A 17,226-nucleotide genomic window follows, 5' to 3' on the forward strand; every position below is an offset into this window, starting at 1 on the left:
CAATCAGTGCCCACCAAGAATTGGAGAATTACTTCTTGGTATGAAAAAACCCACACATCTGGTGTCAGAATTGTTGAGTAGAAAAAGAGTTTTCTTTTGGTAACATTTTGCAAAATCATAGCATAATATCATAACCAGGATACTGATGATGATATACAATCCATCAATCTTACTCAGATTTCCCCAATTTCACTTGTACCTGTGTGTGTGCGTGCGTGCTTGTGTGTGTGTATTAAGTTCTACACGATTTTATCAACTGTGTAGGTTCATATATCCACCATGACAGTCAAGATACTGAACAGTTCCAATACCACAAGAATCCCTCTTATTGTCTTTATAAACATAACCACTTTAACCTTCCTTCTGCCTCTCCTCTTAGTAATCCTGGCAACCACTTATCTGTTGGTTTCCCTTCCTAAAATTTTGGCATTTCAAAACTGTTAAGTAAATGGAAACATACCGTATATAATCTTTTAAGATTAGCTTTTTTCATTCAGCATTATTCCCTGGAGATTCATCATTCATGCAGACAATGCATAATATTCTAATATGAAAAAAGACAATAAGGACTTTGTCCTACCCTGTTCAACAAGTAGTTCTGACATTTCTCGATTGAGAAGCCCAGATTCTTTATTTAATTTTTCCACTTCACGCTGACAGTCTACCAATCTCCTTTCTTTCTCCCTTACTGTTCTCTGGTGATTGTGATATAAATCATTTAGTTGTTCATCAGTCCCTTGAAAAACCTGTGTAGAACCAAGATAAAGAGCTTTAATAAGCAAGTATCAGACGGTATCACTCTGATGTACAAAATATGAACCAAAGGTTACTTAATATCCTTCTCTTTAACATACACACAGAAGTAACACAAACATAAATATTTGTATATTTTTTTCAAAATATGAGTAGCAAAACGGAATCAAATGAGGTTCATTACAATAACCTCAAAATTTTGAAGTAGAACAAAATTCTATCACCACAAACCTTTTCCATTTTCTGTTCCAGTTCACTATTATCTTTCTCCATTTGCTTCTTTCGGCTATCCAAGGCTTTAATTTCATTGTCAAGTCTCATTATTTTAGAGAGATTTTGTTCAATTTCTTTTAGACGATTCTGAAAATAAATACTCAACATAAATAAAACTTACTATAGTTTACACTGCAGATGAATGAAGAAAAATAAGATGTCTCAGGGCCAAATACTTCATAAAAGTGATCTCATTTAATGCTAAGAACGCTATAGAGAGGGCACAGAGAAACTGAGGATCAGAGACATTAAGTAACTTGCCCAACTCCTCACAGCTGGTAAAGAAAAGCAGGGATTAAACTCCACTTCTACCTCCAAAGCCCATGCCCTGCCCTCAATACCTCCCACAAAAGTCCTTCATTCATTGGGTACTTAGAGCCACATTATGTAAAGTACCACATTTTAAGAACTTAATCTTTAAAAGGCTAACTATTTAACCTATATATAAAAAAAAATCAGAACTCCTGAGTAGGCTAGAAACTCATGGTGAGTCATCAGCACATTCTGAGCCTGTGACAAAATTTATTTTGATTCAGAGTTTGCTCAAGCACAGAGGACTTTGAACAAGTGAAGTGTGACAAAAGATCTCAGTGGCCTGCTTCCAGGGATAGCTGGTTGCCTCATCTCCTAGGAATATGTGTGACCTGGCTCATAGTATTCTCCCCTTGGATGATGTTGGGGATACTCTTCCAATGTTTGCCTCTACGATTCCACAGCTGATCAATTCCTCTTCTAAGACATTTTTAGAACCTAAATTTTAAACTAACATATTATTAGAGTGCTTAGATATCAATTATAAATTTTCATAGCTGCATCGAAATGCATCCTCAACTCTCATGTCATCTAGTAAAATTATACTATATCTTGTGATTTATATATTAATGAATAGCATGTAATCACCATAAAAACAGGAACTTTTTTTACTCTGTTCACTTATGTATCCCCAGTACACATAACAGGTGTTCCATATGTTAGCTGAAAGGATGAGAGATTTGAAAAAAGTTATTTTACCAATAATAACAGTTATAGCTATCATTGACTGATTACCTACTATATTGCAGATACTGTACTAGGCGTGGCTATACATTCTCCCTAATCCTTATGAGACTACATGCTAAGTAGGAGACTTAGAGGACTTGTAAAAAGTCACATACTTAACAATGAGAGATAAGACTGGGAGGCAGGGTGGTATAATGGTTAAGACGGCAGGCTCTGGGTGCTGGAACAATTGGACACCTGTACGCAAAAAAGTAAACCTCAACCTTACATCACACCATGTTCAAAAATTAACCTAAAATGGAGCATATACTTAAACGTAAGAACTCAAACTATAAAATTGCAAGGAGAAAACACAGAAGAAAATCTCTGTGACCTTGGGTCAGGCAAATATTTCTTAAATAGGAAAAAACAAAAGACAAACTGTAAGAGAAAAAAATTGACAGACTAGACTTGACCAAAATTAAAAACTCCTGCCCTTGGGCCAGCCCTCGTGTCCTAGTGGTTAAGTTTGGTGCGCTCCACTTTGGTGGCCCAGGTTTGGTTCCCAGGCACAGATCTTTACCACTCATCTGTCAGTGGCCATGCTGTGGTGGTGGCTCACATACCAAATAGAAGAAGACTGGCAACAGATGTTAGCTCAGGGCAAATCTTCCTCAGCAAAAAACAAAAACAAAAACACTCCTGCCCTTTGAAAAGCAAAGAAAGAAAATAAAATATTTGCAAAACGCCTATCTGATAAGGGTTTGCATCCAGATATATAAAGAACTCTTACACCTCAATAATAAAAAGACAAAAAAAAACCCACATTGAAAATAGGCAAAAGATTTGAATAGACACTTGACCAAAGAAGATATTCAGATGGCAAACACACACATAAAAAGATACTCAACATCCATAAACATGAGGAAAATGCAAATTAAAACCACAATGAAAAAAAGAAACACTTAGAGATACTACCACACATCTACTATAATGGCTAAAATAAAAAAGACTGACAGTAAGTGGTGACAAGGATGTAGAGCAACTGCACTCTTTTACATTGTTGGCAGGACTATGAAATGGTATGGCCACTTTGAAAAGAAGTCTGGCAGCTCATAAGGTTAAATATACACTTACTATACAACCTAGCAACCCCACTTCTGGGGAGGTACCCAAGAGAGATGAAAACATACCTTCAAACAAAGACCTGTACACAAAAGTTTATAGCCATTTTATTTGTAATAGCTGAAAGCTGGAAACAACTTAATGTCCATCAACCAGGGAATGGATGAATAAGTTATAATATATCCATAGAATGGAACACTCTCAGCAATAAAAAGGAATTAACTACTCATATATGCAACAACACAGATAAAATAAAAAGCATAATTATTCTAAGAAGCCAGAAACAAAGGCTACATAATGTATGATTCCATTTATGGGACATTCTGGAAAAGGCAAAAGTATAATGACAGAAAATGAATCAGTGATTACCATAGGCTGGGAGTGAGGGAGAGGACTGACTGCAAGACTTGAGAGAACTTTCGGGGGTGATGGAAATATTCTACATCTTTATTGTAGTGGTGGTTATGCCACTGTCTGCATTTGTCCAAACTCACCAACCTATATACTTTAAAAAGAGTGGCTTTTACTATACGTAAGTTATACTTCAATAAATCTGACTTAAAAAAAAAGTATGGGCTTAGGAATCAGAGGCCTGCACTTAAATCCTGGATTTACCCCTTACTTCCAATGTGAACACCTGTGCCTCAGTTTCTTGGCTATAAAACCTCATAGGGTTACTATGGGGTTTACACAATCCATTTTAAAGCACTTTCCTCAGTGACTGGCATACAGTAGGCCCTCAATGAATGGGACCATTCACATTACTTGTGAAAAAAATTCTGTGTTGAGAAAATATCTTTTGAACAGTCTAACAAAGAGAACTGGACTGATTCTTAAGAGCACTTAATATTAACACCTCAGCTATGATACTCTACTTCTCAGAAACTTTTTGGAGTCTCTCTATCGGTGTTTCCAAGGACTCTTGGTGCTTTAATATTATCTGGGCTTGGATCTTTTGTGACATCTCTAGTTGCTTCATTCCTTAAGTCCAGTCAGTCATCAGATACTGGGGATTCATTCTTTGACATCTGTGTTTTAGCTCGATTCTCAGAGCACACAACCTAGTAAAAGGAGCTAAGACGAACAGAAAGACAACAAAAAAATACAGCAGTGTTTAAAGCTTAGGTGTTATTGTAAAATGAGACGAAAGAATGAGGCAACTGGGCTATCAGGTATAGAAGGATCATGAACTTGTGTGTGGAAGAGTAAGTTAGAGGGCCAGAGGGTATTTTTGAACTTGAAAATAAATTTCTCAGTGAATTCCTACTGAAGTTAAGAAAGGAAAACATGGGGCCGGCTCTGTGGCCGAGTGGTTAAGTTCGCGCACTCCGCTGTGGCGGCCCAGGGTTCGGATCCTGGGCGCGGACATGGCACCACTCATCAGGCCACATTGAGGCGGCGTCCCACATCCCACAACTAGAAGAACCTGCAACTAAGATATACAACTGTGTACAGGGAGGGGTTTGGGGAGATAAAGCAGAAAAAAAAAAAAAAGATTGGCAACAGTTGTTAGCCCAGGAGCCAATCTTTAAAAAAAAAAAAAAGAAAGGAAAACAGGCCTAAGTTGGCCAAGGTCAGGATAGGAGGTGGTGGTATGGGAAAAAAGTAGTTTGTGAGAGTTCCTAAAGATGGAGGGAATTTGTGAAAGAGAAAGCATGAATTATATGCAGTATTGAAATGAAGCTGTCTTCCGAACGGCTGCTGGGAAGGTGATTTGACCCAAACTTTCAAACTTTATGCTGAGTTCTATGACAGGAAGAATCCTCCTGTATCAGAGCTAAAAAAGGACTTTGGGAATCATTCACTTGATAACTAAACCACCTGCTATGTGCCAGGCACTGGGCTAGGCTCCAAGCATACAGAGAATACGATTAGACCCTTGGATAACTAGCCAAAATTAAAGACAAATAAAGAAATATACAAACACCTAAATGTTTGCTACAGACTTGGTTAGAATCCTGGCAGCACTCAATAAATACCAGGTGTTATCTCTTAGCCCTAACTTGACATTATTTCCTATACAAATGCTCTATTTCAACTATATGGATTTGCTTGATAGTGTTCAAAGACAGCTTGCATTTTACTGTCCCTATGTCTCTAATTACCTACCCATTTATGGTCAACAAAAGCATACCCCAAGTTCAGGCCTATGAAATCCTCTCTGGCCATTTCAGATGGAAATTCTCTTCCTTCCTCAGACCTCTTATAGCTCTTGTCTTTTATTTTGCCTTATGTGTGCTTGTCATCTTTTCAACCAGGCTACTCCTGAAGAAATTAAAATGTGCTCCAATATTAGTAATTATCACACTCTCTACACATAGTTATCAGGAGAACTGTCCTAAAATACAACATACTTTGTCACTCTTCTGTCTACTGAACTAAATTCTAAGCCCATTAGCTGCCCATAATCTGATGGCAATTCTTGTCTCTCACTCTTTTTACCCTGATTTAACCCAGGCTCTTCCTCACAATCCTGTTTTGATAAGCTTGTATGTGTGAATGTACACACGTGAATGTTTGTATACATGTGTATTGTATATATGCAAAAAAAAAACCTGCTGTAGGATACACCTGGGAGGTTAGAGATGAAAAATGGGAAGAGCATCTCTTACTTTTCAACTGACATTCTACTATAACTTTTTCATTGTGAGCATATATTATGTGTAAAAGAAAAAATACAAACAAATATGCATAAAATGGCTTCTAGTCTGTCAATCTGATTTTTCCCCATCCTTTAAGGCCCAGCTCAACTCTGCCTCCTCCCTTGAAGGCCTTGTGATAGATTTCTATTCAAGGCCATCACTTTTTTAAACAGCTTTATTGAGATATAATTCATATACAATTCACCCATTTAAAGTGTACAATTCAATATTTTTTTAGTATATTCAGAGTAGTGCAACCATCACCATAATCTAATCTTAGGACTTACAAAAAGAACTTCCTAAAAGAAACCCTATCCCCATTAGCAGTCACTAATCATTCCTCTCTAGCCCCTACCCTAGGCGATCACTAATCCATTTTCTGTCTCTGCAGATTTGCCTATTCTGGACATTTCAAATAAGGGGAATCATACAATATATTGTCTTTTGTGATTGGCTTCTTTCACCTAACACGTTGTTGAGGTTCTTGCCTGTTGTAGCATGTATCAGAACTTCATTTCTTTTTACAACTGAGTGATATTTCAATGCATGGATATGCCACATTTTATTGATCAGTTAGTTAATGGACAGTTGAGTTGTTTTCATTTTGGAGCTCTTATGAATAATGCTGCTACGAACATTCCTATACAAGTTTTTGTGTAGATGTATGTTTTAATTTCTCTTGAGTATAAGGATACTTAAAATTGGTGGGTCATATGGCAACTCTATAAGTAACATTTTGAGGAACTGCTGAACTGTCTTCCAAAGTGGCTATACCATTTTATATTCCCACCAGGATCTATGAGGGTTCCAATTTCTCCGCATCCTCATCAACACATTATCTATCTTCTTGACTTACAGCCATTTTTGTGGGTGTGAGTGATACTTCACTGTGGTTTTGATTTGCACTTTCCTGATGAATAATGATGTCAAGCATCTTTTCATGTGCTTATTGGACACATATCTTCTCTGGAGAAATAGCTGTTCAGATCCTTTGCCCATTTTCAAATTGTGCTGTTTATTTTTTATTATTGAGTTATAAGAGTTCTTTATATATTCCCAATAAAAGTCCCTTATCAGATCTACGACTTGCAAATCTTTTCTCCAATTCTGTGGGTTGTCTTTTTGTTTTCTTGACGGTATAGTTTGCAGAACAGAAGTTTTTCATTTTGATGAAGTACAATTTATCTATTTTTTTCTTTTCTCACTTGTGTTACAGTCATCATCTTTCAGCTCCTAAAGAACCTATGTTCTAAACTGTATCATTTGTGTAGCTCTTCAGTTTACTTCTCTGTTGTCCTACCTATCTTCTAAAAGAGTTTCCTTGTTTCTCCAACTAGATTTTCAGTTCTTTAAAACTAAAGTGCAAGTCTTTGGCTTCCTTATCCCTGAGAGCACCTGCACAGTGCTATGCACAAAACAATAATTATCCACTAAGGGAGGTATTAATGTCAATGGACATTGGGACAGGAACCACACCAAAGCTTTTCCAGTTTACACTTCAAAGATCTATATCAGTATTTACAGATGAGTTTTTAAAAAACAACATGATAATTTTTAAATGGCTTTAAAAAAATCTACTATCTGAAACCTAGAAAATAACCATTTTCAAGAATATTCTTACTTATTAGACTAGGAATATCTTAAGGGCAAGGATGTTGTTGTAGTCCTCCTTGTACCTGTAGCCCCAAGCATAGTATACTCTAGCACACAGGAAACACTCAATAAATGCTTGTGAAATGAATGAATGGGATTTCTTTAAGGTCTTCCTTATAAACCACAAAGTTCAGAAAGCTATACTCATTTGCAAATATATCAACATGTTACATGCATCAATTCCAAATTTTGTGCAATGTCAAGCACATCCTGCAAATTATAAAAAATTCCCTAGAAAGAGCTGTCAATTAAAAAAAAGAATCTCCTTAAGAATACAGAACTGTAAGGTTGGGTCATTACACATATTTAACAACTAGTGATCTATCTTACTAAATTGAGTATGATGCTACAAATTTATTTATTCTCAAATCCAAGTTTTTTGGGCAACTTTAATCGTCTAGTATAGATCTAAGACATTAACCATAATATTATATAGTCTCTGATAATTTTTTTAAGAAATATACACACCATTCAAATTTATATAAAAATAAAGTGCTTTAGCGGTGAGTGCTACCATGGTAAAAGGTGACCTTCTCCTCAGCAAACAAGAAATCAAATTACCTTCAACGGATCAAGTTCATTCTCATAGGATTTGACAATTTCCTTTGAAGATGTTAACTGGGCTTCCTTACTAGTAATCTGATCTCGAATCTCACAAGCTTTTTCCTTATTTTGCTTCAGATATTTGAGTTCTGTTTGACATTCTTTTACTTTCTGACCTTGTGTCTGACGTACCTGCCGAAGTGTTTCCAAGGCTTTAATGTACCTTTGAAGATATTAAATAAAAATCAAATTTCTGGCTAAGTAAATTATGGTATATTCAAACAATGGAATAGGATGTAGTCATTAAGATTATGTTTACAAAGAATTTTTAATAACTTAGAAAATGCTTATGACATAATGCTAAGTGAAAAAGTTACATATATACTGTCAACCAGGTAAATAAAGATGCATAGAAAGTAAACTGAAAGGAAGTATACCCACCGGTTGCCACTGGATGAGAGGTAATATTTGATAACTCTTTTGCTTTAAAATTTTTTTCTGTTTAAAAAAAGAAGCAACCAAATTGCAACTATGGCTCAATAAGTTAATGGGCTACGAAGTCTAATTAAAGGTTACAAACCTTGTTGCTGAAAAAATTTCATCAAATTTCTGCTTCAAAGCCTTTCCTTCACTTAAAGGCCAATTAGACTCTTCTTGGTGACAGAAAATGACATTATTTAGCACAGACTTGGAAACCCCAAGAGAACTTATCATCTCTCGGTCAATTTCGGCACATTTAGAGCTGAGACTGACCTTTTCACCATGCCTATAGAAAATGAAAATCAACAATTTATGTAACATAACCTCCAGCTGTACCTAGTCTATTGCGTAATCAATCCTTCACCCTGTACTTGAAAAAAAAGTCCCCTCAACCATCCCATTACAATAGCTTCCTCATACTAAAAAGTATAACTCTTATTAAACAATTCAGCAGTTCACTGATGAAAAAGTATATAAAACAAGGTAGTAAAGGAAAAGATGCCAGAAGTTTTCTTTTACATATTTGAACTTTTAAATATAATAATTTAAAATATTTATAGACAATGCATAGAGGAAAATAAAGTATCTTCCATCCCCAGAACTTAAAAATAAGGAAAATAAGAGACTTAAAAGAATAAAACAAAACATGATCCACAGCAGACAGGCAAAGGTGCTTTAAACTAACATCCAAAGACTGTAGTTTAGATAAGGGGTTGTTCAGTAACAGACACATGGTAAAATGAGAGTAAAGGCAAACCTTAATGGTGCTCATCTAAGCAAATCCAGGGAGGATTCTTAATCAGTAGGCCTCAAGTTCTAGGGTCACAATGACAAAACAATCCAATAGAGAGAACTGCCTCAGGATTTTTAAAATGAGTTCCATACATGATTATACCCAGGCCCAGGAGCATCCTTGCCCTTGGATTCCAAGAGATCTCAGTTTCTTTCAGCAGAAGGACAAATTCACCATTTTCTGTCACAAATCTGTCCAGTATCTGTTAATAACTAGATTAGGTAGACAGAGGGAGTGGTCTGTCTTTACTGTCATTGATATATTCCAATAAGTATTTTTAAAATATTACACCAAACGTACTGAGAACGTTTTGTAGGAGGACAGAATGGACACAGATAGACCAGGTTATTATATCAGACTAGGGAAAGATGATGGTAGCCTGAACTAGAATGGCTGTAGAGATGAAAAGAAACAGACTCAGAGACATTTAGGTTAAATCCATAGGCTTTGATAATGGACTGATTATGGAGGGCAAGTAAGGTGTCAAGATAGACTTAGGTTCTTGGATTGTGTCACTGGATGGATGGGGGTGTCATTTATTGAGACGGGGAGCACTGCAAAAGGATCAAGTTGTGAGAGGTTTTTTAAGAGGAGTCAAGAGGAAAGATACATGAGGTTGGTTTCGAACATGTTGAATCTGCGGTGTCTTTGAAACAACTGGTAGAATATGAGACACTTGGGTACATGAGTCTGGAAACAGAGATGTGGCCTGGAGACAAATCTGTGAGTCACCTACAAATACACAGCAATGAAGATGAATGAGATTATCTAGGAAGAGACTATATAGCAAAAATAGGAGAGTATCTACGGCTGAACCTGTGGCACTCCAAACTTCATTAGCTGTGTAGGATGTGGCTGTGAAGGACAGAAAGAGGGAACAGTGTTGTGTCAGGTCATGGGAGTCTTAAGAAAAACTTTCAAGTAAGAAGTGATTAACACCTACCATTTACTGACTTGTAGTACATGGAATAATAGCCTTTCAAAGATATCTACATTGCAATCCCTGAAATTTGTGAATGTATCAGGGTACATGGCAAAGGAGAATTAAAGTGGCAGACGGAATTAAGGTTGCTCATCATTTGAATTTAAATAGAGAGATTATCCTGGATTATCTGGGTGGGGCCAAGGTAATCACAAGAGTCCTTAAATGTGGGAAAGAGAGGCAGAAGATGAGGTGAGAGAGTGATAAAATGTGAGAACTCTGCCCACTGTTGCTGGCTTTGAAGACAGAGGAAGAGGGCCAGGAGTCAAGGAGCGTGGGTGGCATCTAAAAGACGGAAAGGACAAGGAAACAGATTTTCCACTAAAACCTCCAGACAGGACCATAGCCCTGCCAACACCTTGATTTAAGCCAGTGAGACTCAATTCGGATTTCTAAACTACAAAACTGTAAGACAAGAAATTTGTGTTGTTTTAAGCTGCAAAGTTTGTGGTTTGCTATAGCAGTCACTGAAAACTACTACATGAACTCTTACGACATATTAAGCATTTTAGATGCATTAGTTCAATCCTTACATCTTTCTAAGATATGTACAGCGATAACGAATCCTTATTTTACAAATGAAAGAAACAGACTCACCATGATGTTTGTTTTGTATAGCACTAGCATTATCCTAATTAAAACAAAGGTTTTTTGTGACCTGAGTTGGAGCTGGTTCAGTAGAGGAATGGGGCTAGAGGAGTGAGGAGGAACTGAAGAAACTGAGACAGTGAACAACTCGTTTGATAAGACTGGCTGTAAAGGGGAAGATGAAGACAGATAATAATTAGAATGGAATGGAATAAGAGGATGCGGGAAAGATGCAAGTGTGTTTAAAAGACAAGGAAAAGAATCCATTTAAGAAGCCAGTAGCTAGTATAGTGCCTCAAGTACATAATAGGTGCTAAACATTATTGGTTAAATAAAGGAATTATTTAATTAGTTTAACAAATAAATAAATAAATGAAAGAGAGGGGTAAGGCAACAGTTATTTGCTCAACAAGGATAAAGCCTTGAATCCAGGGCAGCCTAATTCCAAAATCCATACCCATTACAAGATGATACCTGCCTCTAACAGAACAGTAACAGCTGAAAGGGATAAATTACTACTTTTTCCTACTTGTCCGCTTCTCATCTCATCCCTCCCTACACATGATACCAGCATTCTTCATTCATTCAATCTATATTTGACTAATCATGCACCTTCAATTCATCAACTGTTCATTACTCAAAGGAATGGTGCATTATCACTAAATCTTTAATGGGGTCATTCTGTTTAACTGATAAACAGTATCAAATAAAAAATTAAATGTTGATAGTGGGTGAGGCTTTGCATATGTAGGGGCAAGGCGTATACAGGAACTCCACTTTTTGCTCAATCTTGCTGAAAACCTAAACTGCTCTAAAAACTAAAGTCTGTTAAAAAGAAAATTAACACTCCACCAAAATAAAGTAGTAGGGAAAAACAATAGTCTTATAGACCTAAAAGACAGAAAATGAACAGATATCCAAAATAAAATAAACACCTACTTTGTTCTAGTAATGACTCCTTCCAGGGTTTTAAATTCTGTCTTTTTGCTTTTCTGAGTACACACCATAGATCTCTGCACAGCTATAAGTTCTCCGTTGACATCACGAAACTGCAGACGAATCTGGGCTCTAACATCTGTTTCTTGAGCAACCTTTGAAAGTAAACAGAGAAAAATTACGCTACTTTAATAGCATCAGAACATTAGTTCTGAAAGAAAAGATATAAGCAATCTTACGGAAAATGAGAGAACAAAAAAAGAAAAACTTATTCAAAATAAGTGACATTTTTACATGTTATTCAAAATACAGGAGGAAAAGAATACTTTTTGATTTGCTAAAACTGTATTATATTATCTACCTATTATTCAGCATCATTAGGAGATCAGGTATGTGGATTCTACAAATAAATGAATTTTATCTTAAGTACCAAAAGTGTTTTTTAAAATATTTTTTAAAACAATCACAAGCTTATAGAAAAGTAGAAATACAGTATATGTAACTTTTTCCCCCTGGACCACTTGAGAGTACTTACTGATCTAATGTCCCATCAGTATTTCCTACAAAACAAGGCAGTTTTCAACCACAAAAATCAGGAAATTGAGAGTGATATATTACTACCATACAGTCCTCACGTACCATTCAAGTTTTGCCAGTTGTTCTAATATGTCCTTTACAACAAAAGGATCCAGTTCAGAATTACACGTTACACATTGCACAGAATTACACATTGTTATCATGTCTCTTTAATTTCTTTCCGTCTGCATCAGTTCCTCAGATTTTCCTTGACTTTCATGGCTGATCATTTTGAAAATTACAGAACATTATTTTATAGAGTGTCTCCCAAAACTTGGGTTTGTCTAATATTTCCTCATGACTAGAATAAGATTACACATCTTTGGCAGGAATATTACAGAAGTGATGATGTGGCTCCTTTCACTGCATCTCATCAGACGGGGCACAATTTCAACTTATCTCATTACTGGGGATGTTAACCTCAATCTCTTGCTAAAGGTGGTATCTGCCAGGCTTCTCCATCATAAAGTTATTTTTTCTACTTTGTTCTTAAATATTTGTGGAAAGATACACTGAGTCCATGTAAATACCTTGTACCTCATCAAGCTTTCCACCACTAGTTTTAACATCTATTAATGTTTCTTACCTGAATGAGTTATTACTATGATAGCTATCAAACAGTAATTTTTTTGTTCCATTATTCTTCCTACATTTATTGTTAAGATTCTATTATAAGGAAGGGCTTTGTCCTTTCCCCATTTATTTTTTTCATTTTTAAAATAAGACTATGGACTCCTGCATTCCTCACTTGGGCTCTAATTCCCAACCAGGCTGCCGTAGCTAGCTTTTGTGGATGCCTTCCTCCCTCAGCCTCATCTACTGGCTTTTGGACTAAATTACTTAAGAATGAAGGAAAGTGCTGAGTTTTTATCACGAATAAATACTGAATTTTAATGATTTTTTTGTACCTATTGATACTCATATGATTTTTCTTCTTCACTCTGTTAATGTGGCAAATTACAGATTAGTTTGAATGTTAAACCTTGCATCCCTGAGATAAACCCAACTTAGTCAAGGTGTATTATCTTTATTTGCATATTGTTGAATTTTGTTTGCGAATATTTTGCTAAGGAGTTTTGTATTTATGTTCATGAGAGATATCTGTCTACAGTTTTCTTGTAATGTCTTTGTCTGGGTTTGGTATCAGGGTAATGGTACCCTCATGAAATGAGTTGTGACCTATTTCCTCTGGCTCTCTTTTCTGAAAGAGTTTGTGTGGAACTGACATTATTTCTTCCTAAAATGTTTGGTAGAATTCACCAGAGAGCCCAGTAATAGACCCATGCCTATATGGTCAATTAATCTATAACAAAGAAGACAAGAATATTCAATGGGGAAAAGACAGTCTCTCAATAAATGGTGATGGGAAAACTAAACAGATAAGTACAAAAGAATGAAACTTGGACCACCTTTTTACACCATATACAAAATTAAATTTCAAATTAATTAAAGACTTAATTAAGTGTAAGACCTGAAACCATAAAAATCCTAGAAGGAAACATAGGTAGTAAACTCTTTGACATCGGTCTTGGCAATATTTTTTTGGATATGTCTCCTCAGGCAAGGGCAACAAAAGCAAAAATAAACAAATGGACTACATCGAACTAAAAAGCTTTGGCACAGCAAAGGAAACAATCAACAAAACAAAAAGGCAACCTACTGAATGGGAGAATATATCTGCAAATGATATAGCCAATAAGGGGTTAATATCCAAAATATATAAAGAACTCATACAACTCAAATCAAAAAAGCAAATAATCTGATTAAAAAACAAGCAGAGAACCTGAACAGACATTTTTCCAAACAAGACATACAGATGGCCAATAGGTGCATGAAAAGGTGCTCAACATCCCTAATCATCAGGGAAATGCAAATCAAAACCACAATGAGCTATCACCTCACACCTGTTAGAATGGCTATTATCAAAAAGACAACAAATAACAAGGGTTGACAAGGATGTGGAGAAAAGTGAACCCTTGTGCACCATTGGTGGGAATGTAAATTAGTGCAGCAACTATGGAAAACAGAATGGAGGTTCCTCAAAAAATTAAAAATAGAACTACTATTCCACTTCTAGGTTTTACCCAAAGAAATAAAAAACACTAATTCAAAAAGATATATGCACCTCTATGTTCACTGTAGCACTACTTACAAACGTGAACATATGGAAGCAACCTAAGTGTCCATCGGCAGGTGAATGAATAAAGATGTGGTGTGTATACACGCGCACACACACACACACACACACACACAATAGAATATTACTCAGCCATAAAAAAGAAACAAAATCCTCCCATTTGCAATAACATGGATAGATCTAAGGGTATTACGCTAAGTGAATTAAGCCAAAGAAAGAAAGAAAAATACCATGTGATTTCACTTACATATGGAATCTAAAAAAAAAAAAGCAAAACAAAACAAAACAGATTCACAGATACAGAGAACAATTTGGTGGCTGCTAGAGGGGAGGGGGGTGGGGAAAGGGCAAAACAGGTGAAAGGGATAAAGAGGTACAAACTTCCAGTCATAAAATAAATAAGTCATGGTGATATAATGTACAGCAAAGGAAATATAGTCAACAATATTGTAATAACTTTGTAGGAAGACAGATGGTAACTAGTCTTATCAGGGTTATCGTTTTGTAATGTAAATAAATGTCGAATCACTATGTTGTACACCTGAAACTGATACAATTTTGTATGTCAACTATACTTCAATAAAAAAGAAAGAAAGAAATTATCAGGGCCTGAAGGTCTCATCATGAGATTTTTAACTACAAATCAACTTCTTTAATAGGTATACTTCTTCTTGAGTGAGCTTTGGTAGCTTGTGTCCTTAAAAGAATTTGTCCATTTCACCTAAGTTGTTGAATTTATTGGTATCAAGTCGCTAACAATACTCCTTTATTACCTACATAATGTCTGTAGAATCTGCAGGGATGTTGCCTCTTTCATTCCCAATATCAGTAATTTGTGTCTTCTTTTTCTTGATCACTTTGCTTAGAGGTTTATTAATTTTATTGATTTTTTTCTATTTCCTAGATTTTGACTCTAATTTCCCTCCTTTTGCTTATTTTGAGTTTAATTAGGTCTTCTTTTGACAGTTTCTTAAGATGGAAGCTCAGGTCATTAATTTTAGACCTTTTTTCCTTTTCTAATATAACCACTTGATTCTATAAATGTCTAAGCATTATTTAGCTGCACCCCACAAATTTTCATATGCTATGATTTTATTTTAATTTATTTAAAGTATTTTCTAATTTCCCTTGTCATTCCTTTTTTGATCTTTGGGTTATTTAGAAGTGTGCTGCTTGATTTTCAAATATTTGGGAATTTTCCAGTTATTCTGTTGTTACTGATTTCTAGCTTGATTCTGGTGTGGTCAGAGAACACACTCTGTATCACTTCTCCTTTTAAATTTACTTGCACTTGTTATATGGTCCAGAATATTTGTGAGTGCTCCACGTGTGCTTGAAAATAATACGTATTCTGCTGTTCATTGGTGGAATATCCTATAAATGTCAATTAGGTTAATCTGGATAATAGTGTTAAAGTTTTGCATATCCTTACTGATATTTTGTCTGCTTTTTCCATTTCTCTACTGTGAGGGGAATTGAGCTCTCCAACTATAACTGCTGATTTATCTATTTCTCCTTCAGTTCCATAGATTTTTGTCTCTTCTATATTGAAGTTCTACATTTAGAATTGTATCCTCTTGGTGAATGGACCCCTTGATCATCACAAAATGTCTTTTTACCCCAATAACATTCCTGGTTCTGAAGTGTACTGATATTAATATAGCCACTTCAGTTTTCTTTGTATTAGTTAGCATATCTTAGTATATTTTTTCCAACCATTTACTTTTAACCCATCTGTACTATTATATTTAAAAACATTGTTATCCTTGATTTGAGTCTTTTTGTTATATCTTCTATTTCTCTCATTATGCTTATGTTTTCCTTTACATTTTTCCACATATTTGTAAAATTTATAATAATTTAAGGTCGTCTGTTAATTTTATCATCTCTTTCATTTTGGATCTGTTCCTATTTCTGCCTTTCTCCCTGTTGTGGGTTCCCTGCTTGTTTGCATGCCTGGTAACTTTCGATTGTGAATTTTACATGGTTGAGTGAAGACTTCTGTTTTACTCCTTTAATGAGTGTTGAACTTGGTTTAGGCATGCAGTTAAGTTTCTTGAGGTTTGACCCTTTTGAACCTTTGTTTTTAAGGTTTGTAAGGAAGCATCTAGAGTAACCTTTACTCTAGGACTAATTTAGTATCATTTCCCATCAGCCTCAAGAACCTCTTTCAACATTTCTTTTACTGCAAGTCTGCCGGTGACAAATACCTCTTGCCTTTTTTTTAAATTTGAAAATATTCTCCATTTCACCTTAAATTTTTGAAGGATATTTTTGTTGGATACAGAATTTTAGGTTGCCTTTTATTCCCCAGAACTTTAAAGATGTCATCTCCCTATCTCTTGCCTTGGATAGTTTTTTATGAGATCAGCAATCATCCTTTTTCCCCTCTGCATAATGTGTTACTTTTTCCTCAGTCTGCCCTTAAGAATTTCTTTTTATCTTTGGTTTTCAGCAATTTGAATATAATGTACAACATAAGTGTGTTTATGCTGCTTGTGATGTGTTGAGCTTCTTGGATCTTAAAGTTTTATTTCTCTGCTGAGATCTTTTTCCACACATTACGGCCATCTTTTCCTTTAAATTCTTGAACTTACGTATTTTAGCTTTTAAAATTCTTGTCTACTAATTCTAAAATCTGTCATCTCTTGATCCATTTCTATTCACTTTTTCCACACCCAGGTATGGATCACATTTGCTTCTTCACACCTCTGCTAATTTTTTAGCATATCCTGGACATTGTACATGCTACACGGAGAGTTTGGAT

General features: G+C 35.5%; 1 protein-coding gene across 1 annotated transcript in view; it reads right to left on the reverse strand.

Moving 5' to 3' along the window:
* RAD50 (RAD50 double strand break repair protein) overlaps nucleotides 1–17,226 on the reverse strand; it is a 67,301-nt gene that overhangs the window by 39,902 nt on the left and 10,173 nt on the right. The window contains exons 3-7 of the mRNA XM_046666851.1: nucleotides 11,750–11,901; nucleotides 8,548–8,733; nucleotides 7,986–8,190; nucleotides 985–1,113; nucleotides 581–746 (exon numbers count right to left, since the gene is read on the reverse strand). Coding sequence (XP_046522807.1) covers nucleotides 581–746; nucleotides 985–1,113; nucleotides 7,986–8,190; nucleotides 8,548–8,733; nucleotides 11,750–11,901 — 838 coding nt within the window. The remainder of the gene's footprint in view (nucleotides 1–580; nucleotides 747–984; nucleotides 1,114–7,985; nucleotides 8,191–8,547; nucleotides 8,734–11,749; nucleotides 11,902–17,226) is intronic.

The sequence above is a fragment of the Equus quagga genome, chromosome 7 (assembly GCF_021613505.1).
Source record: "Equus quagga isolate Etosha38 chromosome 7, UCLA_HA_Equagga_1.0, whole genome shotgun sequence".
Taxonomy (NCBI): domain Eukaryota; kingdom Metazoa; phylum Chordata; class Mammalia; order Perissodactyla; family Equidae; genus Equus; species Equus quagga.